A 21,334-nucleotide genomic window follows, 5' to 3' on the forward strand; every position below is an offset into this window, starting at 1 on the left:
TTTCTGTACTCACCTCCTGAATTTTGATTTGTCTTTGACGTACTTCTCATTTTTACAAACTGGCATAATAACCTCTTCTGTTCCCACAGCTCTAACTACTTCCCTATAGGTTGATGATTTACAAAGTATATATTTGTATCCCAGATAGATCTTCTGGGTGGAGGAGATCTATCTATTAAATGCTTAGTGTCACTTTCTTCCCTGCCAGGTGACCATTGTTTTCTTTATGTGTTTACTGAATCTGGTACCTTAGATCCTATTCTGCTGTATTTGTTTATTTGGCTTTCTTTCTCTATTGGATTGAACTCCTCAAGGTCATGGGGTTTGTTTTGTTGTATTCTCTAGTACCTAATACACCATCAACACATTCTAGGCCAAAGTTTGGCAAACTCTGTAAAGGTAGAATAATAAATATTTTAGATATTTAGATATATTTGCATGCCATATGGTCTCTGTCATATCTACTCAACTCTGCTGTTAGTAGCATAAAAGCAGCTGTAGACAATATATTAATGAACAATTATAGCTATATTCTAATAAAACTTTATGAAAACAGGTAGTGGACTGGATTTTACCTGCTGGCCAGAGTTTGCTGACCTTTATTCTAGACTCAGATATTTATTAAATATTTTACCTCTTACATATTAAATGAGAACAGCATAGCTAAGGAGGCATTGATAAGTCTGAAATATGGCACTGGAAAGGAAGCCAGAGAGTAAGGCAAGTCGTACTTGTTTTAGTACTGATGAGACCACCAGAGGACAGGTATTTGGGTATTTATATGTATATTATTTATACCTAAAAAATTATAGAAAAGCTGGATCTTGAACAATAAGCCTTAAGGCAGGAAATATTTATTTTAATATGCATATATAAGTAACAACTGTTCAATAAATGTTTGTTGAGTGGATATAATTAACAGATTCTTATATTTAACTTTTACCCTCACCCCAGGAATCAGAGATGGAAACAGAAGAAGAAGTTGACATTTTAATGAGTAGTGATATTTACTCTGCAACTCTATCAACCAAATCAATTTCTTTCACACGTGCCCAAACAGGATGGCTTTTTCGGGAAGATAAAACAGTATGTACAATCTAGATTTTTAAACTTAAAAAATTGTTTAGTATTTAATGTTGCCCAAATAATGTGAGGGAAATCCAGGAAGAAGTAGCTTACTGAATTGTCTTCAAGTAGTTTATTCTCTTCTCCCTGAATCAACCTAGGGAATATAATGAGTGGTTACAGAGTTGGAAAATATTCTTATGAGAAACCAAGAGAGAAAGTTTAGCTCATTTGAATTCTACTTTGGGAAAGATTCTTGTTGTCAGCTGTCTTGTTATACAAGGAATGGTATCCTCACATGGTTCTATTACATTTCTAATGCTTTATTCCTTAGGAAGAGTTCAAAGAGGGATATACTTTTTTTTGAAGAGTGATACATTTTTTAATATATTTCCATGGAGCTTTTTTCTTTCTACTTTTAGACTTCTAAACTATTTAGTTACTCAGTTTCTGTTTCTCAGTATCCCTTCTATAGAACTAAAATTAAATATGGTTACATTTCTACAACACTGTCATTAATTAAACCTCAGTGGAGGTTTCCACTTAGCGAATTATAAATTATTTCCCCATAATTACCATTTCATCTCTCAGCAAGAGATTATATAAGAATGTTCAAAGCATACTAAAATTTTTTTAAATTGGACACATGAAAAAGCATTTTATAAAATTTTAAAGTCAAGAGGAAGTAACCAGATCAGGTAAGAACCAGGACTTACAGCGTTTAAAAATTATTTTTATCCTGTATTACACACAGTAGAAATGAATATATTGTTATTGGAAAGACAGAAACAGCCTGTATTGGTAGTCATGGTTTTCTGAGAAACAAAAACAGTAGGAGAGCTATTTCTCTCTCTTTGAATATCTTCCTATATAGATATAGATATATAGATATATAGATATAGATATGAGTATACTTACATATATAGAGATCTTTTCAACTCTTTTTCCCCCTATCACTCTTTGGTATGTCTTGGGAGCTTTTTCTTTTTTTATTAACTTTAAAATTGTTTTTATTTTGAAATTAAATTTAATGGGATGACATTGATCAATAAGAGTACATAGGCTTGACCAGGTGATGGCACAGTGGCTAGAGCATTGACCTGGGATGCTGAGAACCCAGGTTCAAATCCCCAAGGTTGCTGGGTTGAGTGCGGGCTCATCCAGCTTGAGCGAGGGCTCACCAGCCTGAGCATGGGGTTGCTGACTTGAACATGGCATCATAGATATCCCATGGTTGCTGGCTTGAGCCCAGAGGTCACTGGCTTGAAGCCCAAGGTCACTGGCTTGAGCAGTGGGTCACTGGCTTGTCTGGAGCCCCCAGTCAAGGCATGTATGAGAAAGCAATCAATGAACAACTAAGATGCTGTGACTATGCTTCTTATCTCTCTCTCTCTCTCACTTAAAAAAAAAAAAAAAAAAAAAAAAGAGTTACACAGGTTTCCAATGAACATCTCTGTAGTATTTAAACTGTTGATTGCAGGCCCTGGCCGGTTGGCTCAGTGGTAGAGCGTCGGCCTGGCGTGTGGGGGACCTGGGTTCGATTCCCGGCCAGGGCACATAGGAGAAGCGCCCATTTGCTTCTCTACCCCCTCCCCCTCCTTCCTCTCTGTCTCTCTCTTCCCCTCCCACCGCCAAGGCTCCATTGGAGCAAAGATGGCCCGGGTGCTGGGGATGGCTCCTTGGCCTCTGCCCCAGGCGCTAGAGTGGCTCTGGTCGCAGCAGAGCAACGCCCCGGATGGGCAGAGCATCGCCCCCTGGTGGGCAGAATGTCGCCCCCTGGTGGGCAGAGCGTCGCCCCTGGTGGGCGTGCTGGGTGGATCCCGGTCGGGCGCATGTGGGAGTCTGTCTGACTGTCTCTCCCCGTTTCCAGCTTCAGAAAAATACAAAAAAATAAAATGAAATAAAAAAATAAACTGTTGATTACAATGTGTGCCCATCACGTCTTAGGAGCTTTTTTTTTATTAGTGCTACTTCATTCTTTTTAACAACTACATAGTATTCCATAGTATGAGTATATTGTAATTTATTTATTCAGTCTCTTATTTTTGGCATTTAGTTGAATGGATACACATTTGTGTCCAGTTTTCTGCCATTATGAATGCTGTTACATTTAACATTCTTTTGCATTCCTTGGCAATGGTTGTTATAGACAGCAAAAAATTAAATGGCAGAATTATGGGGATTATACACTTAAGATTTTTATTGTTATGATGTTTTATTTTTTAAAAAAAATTTATTTATGATTTCAATTTGTGTTTACATAGATTCAAGTGTCCCACCGAATATATCTCCCTCCACCCCCTTATTCCCCTCAGGCCCCCTTCCCCCCAATGCTTTCCCCCCTTTGCTCCAGGATTTGCTGTCCTGTTCTTTATAACGCTGTGTTATGTATATAGAATTTCATTAATCTCTTTCCCTTCTCTGATCCCATCTTCTCTTCTACTTTACCTCTGCTTTCTCTCTGGGATGGTTTACTTTTTTTTTTTAATTGATTTTAATTTATTGTGTTTACATAGATTCTAGTGTTGCCCCAAATGCATCCCCCCTCCCTCGTGTTCCCCTTAACATCTCCCTTGCCCCGTGGGATGGTTTACTTTTAATAAATACTATTTCATTATATGATTTCAAAAACTGATAATCACCTGAGTATTTCACAACCAGAGAAAAATCCTCACTTTGAGATGTAGGCTCATCAACTTTCTTTTCTAAGCCTATTTGGCAACAAATAGCATTATAGGATTCTCAGTTATGAGATCCTACACTGCAGTCCATTTGTTGGCATGAAGTCTTATTTGTACTCTGTTCTTCTGGACAGCATTAGAGGGATCACTTCAAAAGAAGATAAAAATTGAAGTTGCTGTTCATCTAGTGCTACTGCTAAGCAGCTCAAAGCTCTTGAACAGCGTCTAGGTGATCTTCTTAAATCTTTGACAGGTAAGGAGGGAGTCAGTAATGCTTATGGTTCCCATTTTGTAGGTAGAAACAGGTGAAGAATGCTTTGCTTTCTGGTGACTGGTAAAGAGGCCACCAAAAGCAAGGTGGACATGGAAACAACTCTATACACATAGTTTTGGAATGCCAGAAACCAAGTAGTATGATGGAGACCAAGTGATTTGCATGCAGGTGGAAATGAGAAATTGTTTTCCATTATGTCTTTTGAAGGAAGGCATTTTAAACTCTGACCACTTGTTGAGTCTATTAAAGGGTAAAGGTTGATATAGAAGGAGGACTTCATTGAAAGGAAATAACTGTCTTCTAGATATCCCTTGTACTTACTTGAGTTTTCCTATCTCCAATTCCTAATGTCAACAATTGGTTGGTGAGCTGGACTACTCTGTTGTTCTCTCTGTTGAAAGCAGATTTAATCCTGTTAGAGAATAGAGTATTGGAACAGGTAATTAACTCTAGTTGTACTAGAGATTTCTATATGATTTAGATTATTTTTTTATTCCATTTTCTTTTCTATCTATAAAATGGGAACAGTAATTATCCCTGACCCCTCCTTGTTACTCATGATGTTTGGTGCTCAACTAAGTAAAGTTTTCTGATGGCTGTGTGGTACTTGGGAGTAGATTCTAAAGGAATACTGTGTGGTAGTTTATTTAGATTTAATTTATTTGCAGGTTAACAGCAAAGTATCTTTGTGTTTAAAATTTTTCTTTACAAATTTGAAATGTGTAAATGTATATATTTTAAACCTAATAGAATGCATAAGATAATTAGATAATTTCAAGTCCCAAAGGAATATTTATTTATACCCTAGTGTTACATGCATATGGGAAAACGTGTGTGTGTGTGTGTGTATTACTTAGAAACTTTCTAATCTAAGGCAAAATTAATGTTTTAATTCTTTTTACATATTTGATTTTATTTTAGGAAAGAGTAGGAAACTTTTTGGCAGACTTTTATCTGGTGAACGGGCTTGTTTTAGAATCAAGAAAAAGAAGAGAACATCTCAGTGAAGAAGATATCCTTCGAAATAAGGCCATAATGGAGAGTTTGAGTAAAGGTGGAAACATAATGGAACAGAATTTTGAGGTATAATTTTCACTTCTAATTTATAATGGTCTAAGGAGAGGGAGTAGACTTCATTCCTGGCATTTAGTGAGTTTATGTAAGTACACTTGTAGGTTTTATTTATTATATACACCTTTTAAAAAATACTTTTTCACTGATTTGAGAGAGGGTGACAGCGAGAGGGGAGTGGAGACTGAGAGAATCATCAGCTCGCTGTTCTACTTAGTTCCAGTCAGTTGTGCACTTATTGATTGCTGTTTGTTTGTACCTTGACCAGGGATCAAACCTGTGACCTTGGTGTGCTGGTTCGACACTTTATCCAATGAACCACCCAGCCAAGGCATTCTTTTTTTTTTTTTTTTATGGTCTGTGTGTATGTGTGAATCTGTTTTTGGTCTGAGGCATCACTAAAGATAGATTAAATCATTTTATAAGCATGAAACCTAGTGTTACTTTTTAATACATGTCCTTTTGAATATATTTTTCTTGTTTCACCAAGTGAACTCATCAACTACTTTGAAGGCTCAAGTTAAGGTCCACTTACTTTATGAAACCATTTCTAGCCTATAACTTTCCATAAATTTTATTCAGCATGGGTTTGTTAAAAGCATGCTGTATGCAAATAATTGTATGACAGTAGGGGAAGGGGAGGGGAAATTAGGAATTATAAACGTATATGAGACACGCGAATTGCCTCTACAATCTTTTATTTTATTTATTTAATTTTTTCAAAAAGAGGCAGTGAGAGTGAGACGGGAGCATCTAGCTGCTCCTGTATGTGCCCTGAACGGGGAGTCCAACCAGCAACCTTCATGTTCTGGGATGATGTTCCAACCAACCTAGCTATCTGGCCAGGGCTTAATCTTTTTTATTTATTTATTGATTTTTAGAGAGATAGAGAAAGGGTGAGTGGGGGAGGGAAAAGGGAAGCATTCATTTGTTGTCCCACTCAGTTGTGCATTCATTGGTTGCTTCGCATGTGTGCCCTGATGGGATCAAACCTGCAACCTTTTACTTTCGGGATAACACTTAACTGACTGAGTTAACCGTCTAGGGCGGCCTCTGCAATCTTATTCTCTAATGAGATGACTGATAGATTCTTAATTTTGTTTTTTATCGTGACAGTTTAGACTTACAAAAAAAGTACTAATTCAAAGAATTTTTAGATATCCTTCATCAAGATTCCTTAAACGTTAACATTTTATTAAATTTTAAAGCAGTGTTTTTCAAATTGTAGAATAGGGACCTCTTAGTAGAGGATATAATCAATTTTAGTGGATTGTGACCACCTTTTTTTTTTTTTTTAATTTAAGTCTAATTAAAGATAATAGAGAAAAACCAGAGCACATCACACACAGATAGGTTATTAATACTTTATGAAACAATAGTTTCAGGGTGTATGTGTTACATAAATATGCATATATGTGGGTGCTGGGTTATGGTATAAAATGTGAGTCACATTTGTAATAGCTGCTATGAGGAGGCTTGAATTCCTTGAATGTTTAGTCTCTCCCCCTTGGTATTATGCCAGATTATGTTTTAGAGACAGACTTTTCAAAATAGTATGATAAGTTCCAACTGATTCTTGGTAATACTTTGTGTGTGCTCCAGAAAAATATTTTAATGTTTAGAATGTTCATATATTGAATGAAACAACCATAGCTCAGTTAAATAAGTATAAGATGTAAAGTATTTAAGAATCCCTATTAAATGTTAAAATGATGATCATACTACTTTAGTGTGATCCTGTTCCCTTCCCACTAGATCTTCTTATACTCCTCAGTGTTCTTTTATCTTTGGGATAGAGCTTCACCAGACTTCATTTTTCAGAAGTCACCTGATATTTACTGATATGTTGATCACTAGGAAATATATGACACGATATGCTCAGGAAATAGAAATGAATTGAGAGAGGAAATGCTGAACTCAGGTTTTTTTTTTTTTTTTACAGAGACAGAGTCAGAGAGAGGGATAGACAGGGACAGACAGACAGGAACAGAGAGATGAGAAGCATCAATCATTAGTTTTTCGTTGCACATTGAGACACCTTAGTTGTTCGTTGATTGCTTTCTCACATGTGCCTTGACCGCGGGCCTTCAGCAGACCGAGTAACCCCTTGCTTGAGCCAGTGCCTTTGGGTCCAAGCTGGTGAGCTTTTGCTCAAACCAGATGAGCCCGTGCTCAAGCTGGCAACCTCGAGGTCTCGAACCTGGGTTCTCGGCATCCCAGTCCGATGCTCTATCCACTGCGCCACTTCCTGATGAGGCTGAACTCAGTTTTTGACAAAACTACCTCACTTCATCCATTGTTGACCAGATAAAAAGGCCATTTCTTTGCTCTTTCATTGTGATTTAAATTTTATTGAGTCGTTTTTAATAAATGATTTTGTTATGGTGGTGATTATTGCTACCTTTGTTTAATTTTGGCAGCAAACAATTTTGGAATGAATGCATGGGAAACAACTTTATAGAATAGCATTTCATGGACTATTTGATTGTTTCCAATAATTTGATTTATCTATATTTAAACGAACAGCATACAACTTAATTTTCTTTAGGGCAGATATTGTAACTTAATGCTGTTCAATTTTTAAAGGGGTCTTTAAGTGGCATTTTAATAAATGACAGTTTTGCACATTGAAATTAAGACATACTTAGCCTGACCAGGTGGTGGCACAGTGGATAGAGCATCAGACTGGGATGCGGACGACCCAGGTTAGAGACCCTGAGTTTGCCAGATTGAGCATGGGCTCATCTGGTTTGAGCAAGGCTCACCAGCTTGAGCCCAAGATTGCTGGCTAGAGCAAGGGGTCACTCAGTCTGCTGTAGCCCCCTGGTCAAGGCACATAAGAGAAATCAATCAACAAACAACTAAGGTGCTGCAACGAAGAATTGATGTTTCTCATCTCTTTCCCTTCCTGTCTGTCCCTATCTGTCCCTCTTTCTCTCTCTGTCTCTGCCACCAAAAAAAAGAAAAAAAAGTAATTAAGACATACTTTAATTTTAGATAGCTATATAATAGAACAAAGTAATATAAATTAGATTAAATAATTAAGATTTTGCCATAAATGAAACTAAAGAAATCCCAGAAAAGGAATTAAATGAAATGGAAACAATCAAAGTACCAGACACAGAGTTTAAAACGATGGTTATAAGGATGCTTAAGGACCTTGGGGTAAGAATGGATGATCTCAGTGAGAACTTAAACAAAGAAATAGTAAGCATTAGGCCTGACCTGTGGTGGCGCAGTGGATAAAGCGTCGACCTGGAAATGCTGAGGTCACTGGTTCAAAACCCTGGGCTTGCCTGGTCAAGGCACATATGGGAGTTGATGCTTCCAGTTCCAGTTCCTCCCCCCCTTCTCTCTCTCTGTCTCTCCTCTCTGTCTCTCCCTCTCCTCTCTAAAAAAAAAAAAAAAAAAAAAAATAGTAAGCATTAAAAAGGACATAGAAACCATATAAAAGAACCAATCAGAAATGATGAATACAATATGTGAAGTGAAGACTACACTAGAAGGAATCAACAGCAAGCTTGTGGATAAGATAACAGTAAGCACCCAAGCAATTCAGTGAAAATAAAAGAGAATTAAGAAAGCTGTGGGCCTGACCTGTGGTGGCACAGTGGATAAAGCGTCGACCTGGAAATGCTGAGGTCGCCGGTTCGAAACCCTGGGCTTGCCTGATCAAGGCACAATCCTCCCCTTCTCTCTCTCTGTCTCTCTCTCTCTTCTCTCTCCCTCTCTGTCTCTCTCTCTCCCTCTCTCCCTCCTCTCTAAAAATGAATAAATAAAATAAAATTAAAAATAAAAAAAGCTGTGGAAAGTCTAAGAGACCTCTAGAACAACATCAAACAAATCAGCATCCACATCTTAGGGGTACCTGAGGGAAAAAAGAACAAACAAGGGATAGAGAACCTGTTTGAAGAAATAATTGCTGAAAACTTCCCCAACCTGGTGAAGGAAAAAATCACACTGGTTTAGGAAGCACAGAGAGTTCCAATCTTGATGAACCCAAAGAAGCCCACAACAAGACACATCATAATTAAAATGTCAAAGATTAAAGACAAAGGTAGAATCCTAAAAACTACAAGAGAAAAGCAATTATTACCTGCCAAAGAGACCCCATAAAGCTGTCAGCTGATTTCTTAACAGAAACACTTCAGGCCAGAAGGGTTTGGCAGGATATATTCAAAGTGATCAAAAACAAGGACCTACAACCAAGACTACTCTATTCAGCAAGGCTATCATTTAAAATTGAAGGAAAAATAAAGAGCTTCCTGGAAAAAAAAAAGTTAAATGAGTTAATTATCACCAAACCAGTATTGCAAGAAATGTTAAATGGGTCTACAATAAGAAAAGGAAAGGAAAAAAGAGAGAAAGAAGATTAAAGGGTTAAAGGATAAATGGCAATTAATAAGTACATATCAGTAATAATCTTAAATGTAAATAGATTAAATGCTTTAATCAAAAGACATAGGGTAGCCGAATGGATAAGAAAACATGACCCACATATATGTTGTCTACAAGAGAACCACCTCAGAACAAAAGATACACACAGACTATATGTGAAGGGATGGAAAAAAAATTCCCTGCAAATAGAAATAACAAAAAAAAGCTAGGGTAGCAGTACTTGCATCTGACAAAATAGTCTTTAAAACAAAGGACATTATATGATGGTAAAGAGAGCAATCCAACAAGAGGATATAATCATTGTAAAACATTTAGGCACCTAGTGGAAGATCACCTAAATAAGGGGGAGATCAACAGCAATATAGTCATAGTAGGGGATTTTAACATCCACTAACATTAATGGATAGATCCTCCGGACAGCAAATCAACAAGGAAATGGTGGCCTTACCTAATCGAGATTAACTCGATTTAATTGATATATTCAGGGCATTTTATGCCAAAGCAGCAGAATATACATTCTCTTCAGTTGCACATGGTATGTTTTCTAGTATGCATCTATGCTCTTGGAGTACTGTATGTGGCAGCACCGCAAAGCGCAGTGTCGCTAATGTACAGTACTACTTCCGGTGACACAGGACGCATGCGTCATGGCTCCAGAAGTGCGTCATATCACTTGTTATGGCTAGCAGTGACGAATATGGAACTGGACATTGACCATCTCATTAGCCAAAAGCAGGCCCATAGTTCCCATTGAAATACTGGTCAGTTTGTTGATTTAAATTTACTTGTTCTTTATTTTAAATATTGTATTTGTTCCCGTTTTGTTTTTTTACTTTAAAATAAGATATGTGCAGTATGCATAGGGATTTGTTCATAGTTTTTTTATAGTCCAGTTCTCCAACGATCTGAGGGACAGTGAACTGGCTCCCTGTGTAAAAAGTTTGGGGACCCCTGATTAGAAGCTTAAAAGCATATTATTAAAACAAGTGGGCTCACAATGAGATAAAGAAATAAGGCCCTGGCCTGTTGGCTCAGCAGTAGAGCGTTGGCCTGGGGTGCAGGGGACCCGGGTTCAATTCCTGGCCAGGGCACATAGGAGAAGCGCCCATTTGCTTCTTCACCCCCCCTCCTTCCTCTCTGTCTCTCTCTTCCCCTCCCGCAGCCAAGGCTCCATTGGAGCAAAGATAGCCTGGGTGCTGGGGATGGCTCCTTGGCCTCTGCCCCAGGTGCTAGAGTGGCTCTGGTTGCAGCAGAGCGACGCCCCGGAGGGGCAGAGCATCGCCCCCTGGTGGGCAGAGCTTCCGCCCCTGGTGGGCGTGCCGGGTGGATCCCGGTTGGGCGCATGCGGGAGTCTGTCTGACTGTCTCTCCCTGTTTCCAGCTTCAGAAAAATACAAAAAAAGAAAAAGAAATAAAAAATTTTCTTGAAACTAATCAAAATAAATATACAACCCCCCAAATCTATGGGACACAGCAAAAGCAGTCCTGAGAGGGAAGTTTATAGTATTACAGACATAACTCAAGGAGCAAAGTAAACAATTTAATTTTGCACCTAAAAGAACTTGAAAAAGAACAAGAAACAAAGTCCAGAGAAAGTAGAAGGAAGGAAATAATAAATATCAGAACAGAAATAAATGACAAAGACTAAAAAAACAATACAAAAGATCAATGAGACTAACCAGACTCATTAAAAAAAATGAGAGGACCTAAATAAAAACAATTGGAAATGAAAGAGGAGAAATAACAACTGACATCACAGAAATATAAAGGATTCTAAGAAAATACTACGAAGAACTATATGCCAACAAATTGGACAACCTGGGAGAAATGGATAAATTCTTAGAAACACAATTTTCAAAACAATCTGGAAGAATTAAAATTTAAGCAGACCAATTACAAGTGAAATTGAAACAGTTATCAAAAAACTCTCAGCAACAAAAGTCCAGGACCAGATAGCTTCACAAGTGAGTTTTACCAAACATTCAAAGAAGCATTGACACCTATCCTCCTCAAGCTATTCCAGAAAATTCATGATGAGGGAGGACTTCCAAGGTTATTTTATGAGGCAAGCATTATCCTAATTCTAAAACCAGATAAAGACACTACACAGGAAGAAAACTATAGGCCAAATCCCTTATGAATATAGATGCTAAAATTATGAACAAAAGATTAGCAAATTGGATCCATTAGTACATTTTTTTTTTTTTTTTGTATTTTTCTGAAGCTGGAAACGGGGAGAGACAGACAGACTCCCGCATTCGCCCTACCTGGATCCACCCGGCACGCCCACCAGGGGCGATGCTCTGCACACCAGGGGGCGACGCTCCGCCCCTCCAGGGCATCGCTCTGCCGCGACCAGAGCCACTCTAGCGCCTGGGGCAGAGGCCAAGGAGCCATCCCCAGCACCCGGGCTATCTTTGCTCCAATGGAGCCTTGGCTGCAGGAGGGGAAGAGAGAGACAGAGAGGAAAGAGGGGAGGGGGGTGGAGAAGCAAAATGGGTGCTTCTCCTATGTGCCCTGGCCAGGAATCGAACCCGGGTCCCCTGCACGCCAGACTGAGGCTCTACCGCTGAGCCAACCGGCCAGGGCCTCCATTAGTACATTAAAAAGATCATATACCACCTGACCAGGTGGTGGCGCAGTGGATAGAGCGTTGGACTGGGATGTGGAAGGACCCAGGTTCAAGACCCCGAGGTCGCCAGCTTGAGCGCAAGCTCATCTGGCTTGAGCCAAAAGCTCACCAGCTTGGACCCAGGGTCGCTGGCTTCAGCAAGGGGTTACTCAGTCTGCTGAAGGCCCGCGGTCAAGGCACATATGAGAAAGCAATCAATGAACAACTAAGAAGTCGTAACACACAACGAAAAACTAATGATTGATGCTTCTCATCTGTCTCCATTTCTGTCTGTCTGTCCCTGTCTATCCCTCTGACTCTCTCTCTGTCTCTGTAAAAAAAAAAAAAAAAAAAAAAAAAAAGATCATATACCATGATCAAGTGGAATTTATTCCAGGGATGCAAGGCTTGTTCAATATTCACAAATCAATAAACATGACACATCACATAAACAAAATGAAGAATTTAAGTAATGTGATCATATCAATAGATGCAGAAAAAGCACTTGATAAACTCCAGCATCCATTTATCATAAAAACTTTCAGCAAAGTGGGAATAGAGGGACCATATCTCAACATAATAAAGGCCACATATGACAAGCCTACAGCCAATATCATACTCAATGGGAAAAAACTAAAAGCAGTCCCATTAAGATCAGGAACAAGACAAGGGTGTCCCCTTTCACCACTCTTATTCAACATAGTACTAGAAATCCTAGCTATGGCAATTAAACAAGAAGAAATAAAAGGCATCCAAATTGGAAAAGAAGTAAAATTGTCATTATTTGCTGATGACATGATACTGTACACAGAAAACCCAAAAGTCTCCACCAAAAAACTATTACAACTAATAAATGAATTTGGCAGAGTAGCAGAATACAAAGTTAATATTCAGAAATCAGTGGCATTTTTGTACACCACAGTGAACTGTTAGGAAGAAAAATTAAGGAAACAATGTACTATTGCAACAACATTAAGAAAATAAAGTACCTAGGAATAAATTTAACCGAAAAGGTAAAAGACTTGTACTTGGAACCTGACCAGTGGTGATGCAGTGGATAAAGTGTAAACCTGGGACACTGAAGCCCCAGGTTCAGAATCACAAGGTCACTTGCTTGAACATAAACCCATCTAGCTTGAGCACAGGCTCGCCAGTTTGAGTGCATTTTGCCGGCTTGAACATGTGATTATCAACATGATCCCATGGTCACTTGCTTGTCCAGGGGTCACTGACTCATCAAGGGGTCAATGACTCAGCTTGTGTTCTCCAGTCAAGGCACGTATGAGAAGCCATCAGTGAACAACTAATGTGACGCAGCTATGAGTTGATGCTTATCTCTCTCTTAAAAAAAAAGACTTGGAAAATGATAAGACATTGAAAAAGAAATTGAGGAAGATACAAACAAGTAGAAACATACACCATGTACATGGATTGGATGAATTAACATTATTAAAATGTCCATACTATCCAAAGCAATCTATAGATGCAACACAATTCCTATTAAAATACTACTAGTATACTTTATAGATATAGGACAAATATTCCAAATATTTATATGGGACCAAAAAGGAATCTAAATAGCCTCAGTAGTCTTGAGAATGAAGAACATAGGGCAAGGTATCACACCACCTGATGTCAAGCTATACTACAAGGCCATTGTAATCAAAACAGCCTGGTACTGGCATAAAAACTGGCATACAGATCAATGAAACAGAACAGAGAACCCAGAAATAAACCCATAGCTTTATGGAGAATTGATATTTGACAAAGGAGGTAAGAGTATACAATGGAGAAAAGAGAGTCTTTTCAATAAATGATGTTGGGAAAATTGAACAAGTACAGGCAAAAAAATGAAACTAGACTACCAACTTAATACATTAATTACATAAGAATAAACTCAAAATGAATAAAAGACTTAAATGTTAGTCATGAAACCATAAAAATCCTAGAAGAAAACAAACATATGCAGCAGAATCTCAGACATCTACTGTAGTACTATTTTTGCCAATGTATTTTCTCAGAAAAATGAAAGTAAAAGATAAACAAGTGCAACTATATCAAACTATAAGGCTTTGCACAGCAAAAGAAACATCAACAATATGAAAAAGCACTCACTGTATGGGAGAACATATTTTGCCGATACATCTGATTAGTGCTTAATAATAAAAATTTATAAAGAACTTATAAAAATCAACACCAGGAAGACAAACATTCCAATTTAAAAATGGGCAAAGGACCTGAATAGACATTTTGCCAAAGAGGAGCATCCAGATGGCTAATAGACATGTGAAAAAATGTTCAACGTCTGTAATTGTCAGAGAAATGCAAATTAAAATCATAATGAGATACCACCTCACACCTGTCAGAATGGCTATTATTAACAAACCAACAAACAAACGTTGGAGAAGATGTAGAGAAAAGGGAACCCTCATGTGCTGTTAGTGGGAAAGCAGGCTGGTGCAGCCACTATGGTAAACAGGATGGAGTTTCCTGAAAAAATTAAAAATGAAACTGCCTTTTGACCCAGCTATCCCGCTTCTGGGAATATATCCTAAGAATTCTGAAACACTAATCAAAAGAAGATATGCACCCCCATGTTTATTGCAGTGTTATTTATAATAGCCAAGATCTGAAACAGCCCAAATGTTCTTCAGTGGATGAGTGGATAAAAAAGCTGTGATTCATATTCAGAGTATGACTACATAGCCATAAAAAAGAAGGAAATCTTAACTTTGGCGACAGCATGGATGGACCTGGAGTATTATGTCAAGTGAAATAAGCCAGGCAGAGAAAGACAAATATCATATGATCTCACTTATATATGGAATCTTGTGAACATAATAAACCGATGAATGAAATAGAAACAGAGGCATAGACACATGGAACAGATGGACAGGTGTCAGAGAGGTTAAGGGATTAGCTAAAAAAAAAATGTGTATATATTGTAGATCATATACATATATGTATGTGTATATATAAATATGTGTGTGTGTGTGTGTGTGTGTATTACACATAGATAGAGAAAACAAGGTGGCAGTAGCCAGAGAGAAAGGGGAGGTCAAAGTAGTGGGGAAAAGGGAAAGGGGGTGGAAAATGGGGGCAGAAAGAGACTGCATGGGGTTGGGTGTACACTATGCAGTATGTAGATAGTATTATATTGAGTTGTACACTTGAAACCTGTATGGTTTGGTGAACCATGTCATCCCAATAAATTATAAAAAAGATTTTGACTTCTAATCAGAAGTCAAAACAGTTCGTATGTGAATCATAACCCCTTGAACTTTACAGTTTTAGATGAATATTTAAATCAACTTGTTTATTTCTATGAAAGGTAAAACAGTGGGATTTTAATTAAGATAGTGTTGAATGTATAGATCAATCAATTTCTTCATTAAAGCTTGCTTGATTATTATTTATTCAGCTTTTTATTTTGAGATGATTGTAGGTTCACATACGTAGAAAATCAGAAATTCCATGTATGATTCACCTAGCTTCCTCCAGTTGACATCTTGTAAAAATGTGGTCTCATATCAACATCAACCAGGATGTTGGCACTTAGAATCAAGATACAGAGCATTCCCATCACCACACGAACCCTCCTGTTTCTCTTTTATAAGCACATCTACTGCCCTTTTGCCCCTCTCTGTCCCTTACCCATGGCAACCACTAATCTGTTCTTCCATTTTAAAAATTTTGTTATTTCAAGGATATTGTATATTAATGTTTTCAGATTTTTTTTTTTATTCACTCAGGTTAATTCCCTGGTAATTTATTCTAGTTGTGTATACCAGTAATTTGTTCCTTTTATTGCTAAGGTGCATTCTGTGGTATGAATGTACCATAGTTTCCTTCATCATTTACTTGTTCAAAGACATTTGGGTTGTTTTCAGTTTTGGGGCATTATGAATAAAGCTGCCATAACATTCACATACAGATTTTTGTGTGAACATAGGTCTTCATTTCTCTGGGATAAATGGTATCTTTGGAAATACATAAAACCGGGTGCTTGAGTGTGTGCTCTAGATGTATATGGTCAGGGGACCCTTGGGGCTACTGCAGTGTGTACCCCACTGCACTGATGGCTAGGCAGGGACAGTCCATGCCCCTTCGGTTTACGGTCCATATAGGTCTCTCGAATGTCCACCCCAAATCCTGTCCTTGTTCTGGTCCTTTTAGAGCTTCCTCCCTAATAGAGTTCACATCCTCAAAAAAAAAAAAAAAAAAAAAAAAAAGTGCTGCACTCAATCTGGTCTGAGTGCAACTAAGAGTGCAGTTTCTGGGTTTCCTGGTAGCTGAAAGTTTAGTTTTGTAAGAAACTGCCAAAATATTTTTCATTTTATATTCCCAACAATCCTCAGTGTCTGAGGATTGGTTTTCTGCATCCTTGCGGCACTTGGTATTGTCACAATTCTTTATTTTACCCATTCTGATAGTGTCTTAGTCCCCTTGGAATGCCATAAAAAGATACCACTGACTGGGTGATTTCAACAGTAGGAATTTATTTCTCACAGTTCTGGAGGCTGGGAAACTCATGGTCACGGTGCTGTCATATGGGCTTCCCATCTGAGGGCTTTCTTATAAGCTTGAAATTGGCTGCCTTCTTGCTCTGTCCTCACATGGGGTAGAGTGCTCTGGTCTCTGTTCTCTTGCTTATCTTATAATGACACTAATCCCATCATGAGGCCCCACTCTATAACCTCATATAAGCCTAATTACTGCCCAGAGTACCTATCTCCAAACATCATCAAATTGGGTGTTTGACCTTCAGTGTGTGAATTTTGGAGGAACACAGATATTCAGTCATAAAAGGTAGTGTATAGTGTTAGCTCATGTGGTTTTATTGTATTTTCCTAATGACTAATGATGTTGAATGGTCATCTTTGCATGTGCTTATTTGCCATCAGTATATCCTGTTTGATGATATGTCTATTCATACCATTTGCCCATTTTTAGTTTGGATTTTTTTATTGTTGAGTTTTCAAAGTGTTTTTATTTTTTTAAAACTTGTCAGATATGTACTTTGCAAATATTTTTCTCCCACCCTGTAGCTTATCTTTTCATCCTATTAAACAGATGTTTACAGAAAAAGTTTTAATTTTGATGAGGAACAATTTATTAATTTTTTTATGTCTTGTGCCAAGTCTAAGAACTCTATGCCTATGTCCATTACCCATAAATTTTACCCTCTTTTTTCCTAATAATCTCTTTGCTTTTTTATTTTATGTTCAGTACACGAAACTCTTTTTTATAAATGTGCTGTTTAAGTCAGGCTTATATTTTTGCCTTGGTTATCCTGTTAACCTAGCACATTGAATTGCCTCTTAGAATTTTTATCAGGATGCTGTTGAATCCCTAGATTGATGTGGGAAAAATTGATATCTTAAAAATAGTTAATCTTTTGTTTCGTGAACATGGTACATATCTCCATTTATTTACATCTTAAATAGTTTTCTCAGAAGTGTTCTGTAGTTTTTTTGTATATAAGTTTTACAGTTCTTACTAAATTTACCTCAGAAGTATTTTTTGTGTGACAGAGACAGAGAGACAGATAGGGAGAGATAGACAGGAAGGTAGAAAAATGAGAAGCATCAATTCTTTGTTGCGGCACCTTAGTTGTTCCCTGACTGCTTTCTCATATGTGCCTTGACCGGGGGACCACAGCAGACTGAATGACCCCTTGCTCAAGCTAGAGATCTTTGTCTCAAGCTGGTGAGCCTTGCTCAGTCCAGATGAGCCTGCATTCAAGCGAGGGTTTCGAACCTGGGTCCTCCATGTCCCAGTCCAAAGCTCTATCCACTGCACCACCGCCTGGCCAGGCAGTATTAAATGCCATCATAAATGATAATGTTTTTAAAAATTATAGAATATTTTTTTTCCAATTATAGAAAATTTTGTATTTCTGATTAACTGTTTATTTCTATATGTTTTCTTTAAATTGTAAACAATTTAAACAATTTCTTTAAATTGTAAACTCTTTGAAGTTAGGTTAGTTTTTGTACTTCTTTGTAGTTCCCATGTTCACGATCTACCATAATGCCAGGAACATTTTAAATGATTAAAGCTTTGGATGAATAGATTTTATTACTTTGATAACTTATCCTCTTATTTGAGATTTAGAGAAAAATTGATAAAAAATATTACTGATAGACCTTAAATCACCATGGAACTATCTCAGAAGTAAAGTCTTAAAGCATTATATTGAAGAGATTCAACACATTAGTAGTTTATTATATATTTTTATTTTGTATTTTTAAGATTAAGTAATATTTCCTTCCTTTCTGTCTCTCACTCTGTCTCTTACCCTATGATTCTGTATCTCTTCCTGTCCCTCTTATTTCCTTTTCCTTTTTGGCAGCCTGTTCGAAGACAGTCCCTTACCCCTCCTCCTCAGAACACTATTACATGGGAAGAATATATATCTGCAGAAAATGGAAAGTAAGTGTGCTTTAGTTATATTTGGTTTGTTTTGTATTCTGTTTTCAAAAAGAATGATGCAAAAAAAAAAAAAAAAGAATGATGTGTAAAAACATGAATATTTAGGTATAAAATTGTTTTAGAGAGAATTATTAGTATACATAGTTTTGTCTGAAGCAATTCTTTTACCTTTAAAAATATGAATTAGGCATGACGGTGTAATGTCCCCAATTTTGTGCACTCTTTGACTAAGTTATAGAGCTTTCTTTTTACATCCCTGCTGCTAGTGTACATGCACAAAAAAAACCTATCGGGCATCATTCTAAGTAAATGTAATATGAGTAATTGCCCTGTGCCATTGCTTATTTGAGTTCACTATATGGTGAACTTTGATAATTCTGTTTTTATCCTGAGTCTTTTGCGTAGTGTGTAAGGCTATGCACTATTTATCTACTTTTTATTTTTCCAAGCTCATCTCCTGTCATCATACCTGTGTTTCATCCTATGTTAGACGACTACTCAGCATCCTTACATAAGATATTTGCTTAATGTTTTATTACTAGTACTCAGTGGAGTAGCTAGCACATAGTTTGTATTCAACAAATATTTATGACTAAAAGAATGATAAATGATAAACATTTTGAATGAATCAATAAGTTATTTTACCAACCATGTGAAATAAAGTATAGTTCTTTATAGAAAATATTATTTCCTTTTGGTAGAGAGTAAAATATTACCTACCCCCATGCTTAGAGAGAAGTTGTAATGATTATTATTTTTTGTATTGAAAGATTTATTATAGTTTTCTAACTTCTCCAAAATCTTAGTGTTCTATAGTCAATATGGAATTCTTTATTCTTCACATCATTTCTTATTTATCAGTATTGAGAACTGGAATCAGAAAAAGAGATTGAATTGAATAAATGGTTTTAAAGATACACAGTGATATTATAAAGTCTTTTTATATGTTTTGCTTTGTTCCTTAATGGGGTTATGGAAATTATATTCAATGTGAAATATATTGTTTTGATTTTCTTCTGAATTTTTACACTTTGTTACCCTTGTCTTATTTCTTATATGTATCTCATTTTTTAAGCATAATTTTAAATTCTTTCTATGCCCAGCACAAGAAAATTTGAAATATTAAGTGTCATTGGAAGAGGATGGATTCTTCTTAGGAAGATGATAACACATGGAGAAAGTTGACTAATATATATTTTTTCTGTATTAGAGCTCCTCATCTTGGTAGAGAACTGGTGTGCAAAGAGAGTAAGAAAACATTTAAAGCCACGATAGCCATGAGCCAAGAATTTCCCTTGGGAATTCAGTCGTAAGTTTGTTATTAACTATACAAGTTTATGAAAGAAGCTATTAAACCCCAAAGACTGTAATAATATTTGCATCTGAGTGGTTCAGTTGAGGCCTTTGAAATGCAAAGGCAAATAGTCATTGCTTTGATAGTGTGTGCACTCTTCTAGAAATTTTCTAGTTCACAAATATTAACATTTTTATTATTTTAACCAGATAAATGTTTGAATAGTTTTTAATTATAAAAATAATATATAAATACATACATTTTATTAAAAAACTCAACAGCACAAAGGTTTATAGAGTAAAAATGACAGTTTACTTTCACCTCACCAATAGTCAATAGGTGAATAACATATATTTTTCTAGGTTTATCTATGTTTTTGCATTTTATAAAAATGGCATAGTCTGCTTTTTGTTCTATGAGTATTTTTTTATAAGTGTATCTTGCAATTTTTGAAATTATTTTTAATACATCTTTTCTTTCCTTGGTATTTTACAGTATTGATATATTGTTATTTATTTTATCATTCCTTTACTGATAAACATTTTGACTGTAGTTTGTCACTCTTATAAATAGAACTGCAGTGGATATATCTCAAACCTGTGTTAATCAGATGCTCATTAAAAGAAAATCAATTTGGAGCACCCTTTAAGGTGCTAGGGGGAATACTGCTTGTATGGTCAGGAGCCGCCATCATGGCCATTCACATGCAGGTTCCCATTGGATTCGGACAGACAGTAATGAAACAACAGAGCCAAGAACTAGTGGGCCATTATCTTAAATCCTAGCTTGTACCCGGCGGGCAAGTAAAAACACACACTGGGCTCCAAAACCCACTCATTCAGTGCTCACAAAGTTACTGACTTATCCGAGTTTCCAAGAATCAAAGGTTTCTAGCTCACCAGACTTATTCACCTTTGTTCCCCATCTCCTTCTCTCTGCACAAACTCTGCACAAACTGGCTTCTCCCTCAGCACTCCGCCATTTTGGCTGCTTCTCCTGACCTCCTCCACGTGGCCTTTCTCTGTTCTTTGCTCTCTAATGCTAATCTCAGGAACTGAGAGAGAGCAAGCTCCGGGTCTGCCCCACTTTATAGTGTAGAAATCAAAACCTTTAGTCCAATATACAAACAAGGAAGTCTCTGATACAAAGTTACTTATCTGAGGCATAATGGGATTCCTCATGAGAGTGCACTACCCCACATCATGCAGTCAGTCAAGGGTGTGGGGAAAATATTAGTCTTAATTTATTCATTTTAGAGAGGAGAGGGAGAGACAGAGAGAGAGAGAGAAAGAGAGAGAGGGAGAGAGGAGATACAGAGAGAGAGAAGGGGGGAGGAGCTGGAAGCATCAACTCCCATATGTGCCTTGACCAGGCAAGCCCAGGGTTTCGAACCAGCGACCTCAGCATTTCCAGGTCGACGCTTCATCCACTGCACCACCACGGGTCAGGCCGAAAAGCTTAGTCTTAAAACTAAGCCTTAGGCTATAATGACCCGGCCTGCTTACA

General features: G+C 37.2%; 1 protein-coding gene across 2 annotated transcripts in view; it reads left to right on the forward strand.

Moving 5' to 3' along the window:
* ANKRD13C (ankyrin repeat domain 13C) overlaps positions 1-21,334 on the forward strand; it is a 94,131-nt gene that overhangs the window by 59,846 nt on the left and 12,951 nt on the right. For both annotated transcript variants that reach the window (XM_066268891.1, XM_066268890.1), the window contains 4 exons: positions 955-1,086; positions 4,942-5,103; positions 18,455-18,534; positions 19,745-19,843. In XM_066268891.1, the coding sequence (XP_066124988.1) occupies positions 955-1,086; positions 4,942-5,103; positions 18,455-18,534; positions 19,745-19,843 (473 nt within the window). The remainder of the gene's footprint in view (positions 1-954; positions 1,087-4,941; positions 5,104-18,454; positions 18,535-19,744; positions 19,844-21,334) is intronic.

Source organism: Saccopteryx bilineata, chromosome 3 (assembly GCF_036850765.1).
Source record: "Saccopteryx bilineata isolate mSacBil1 chromosome 3, mSacBil1_pri_phased_curated, whole genome shotgun sequence".
Classification (NCBI taxonomy): domain Eukaryota; kingdom Metazoa; phylum Chordata; class Mammalia; order Chiroptera; family Emballonuridae; genus Saccopteryx; species Saccopteryx bilineata.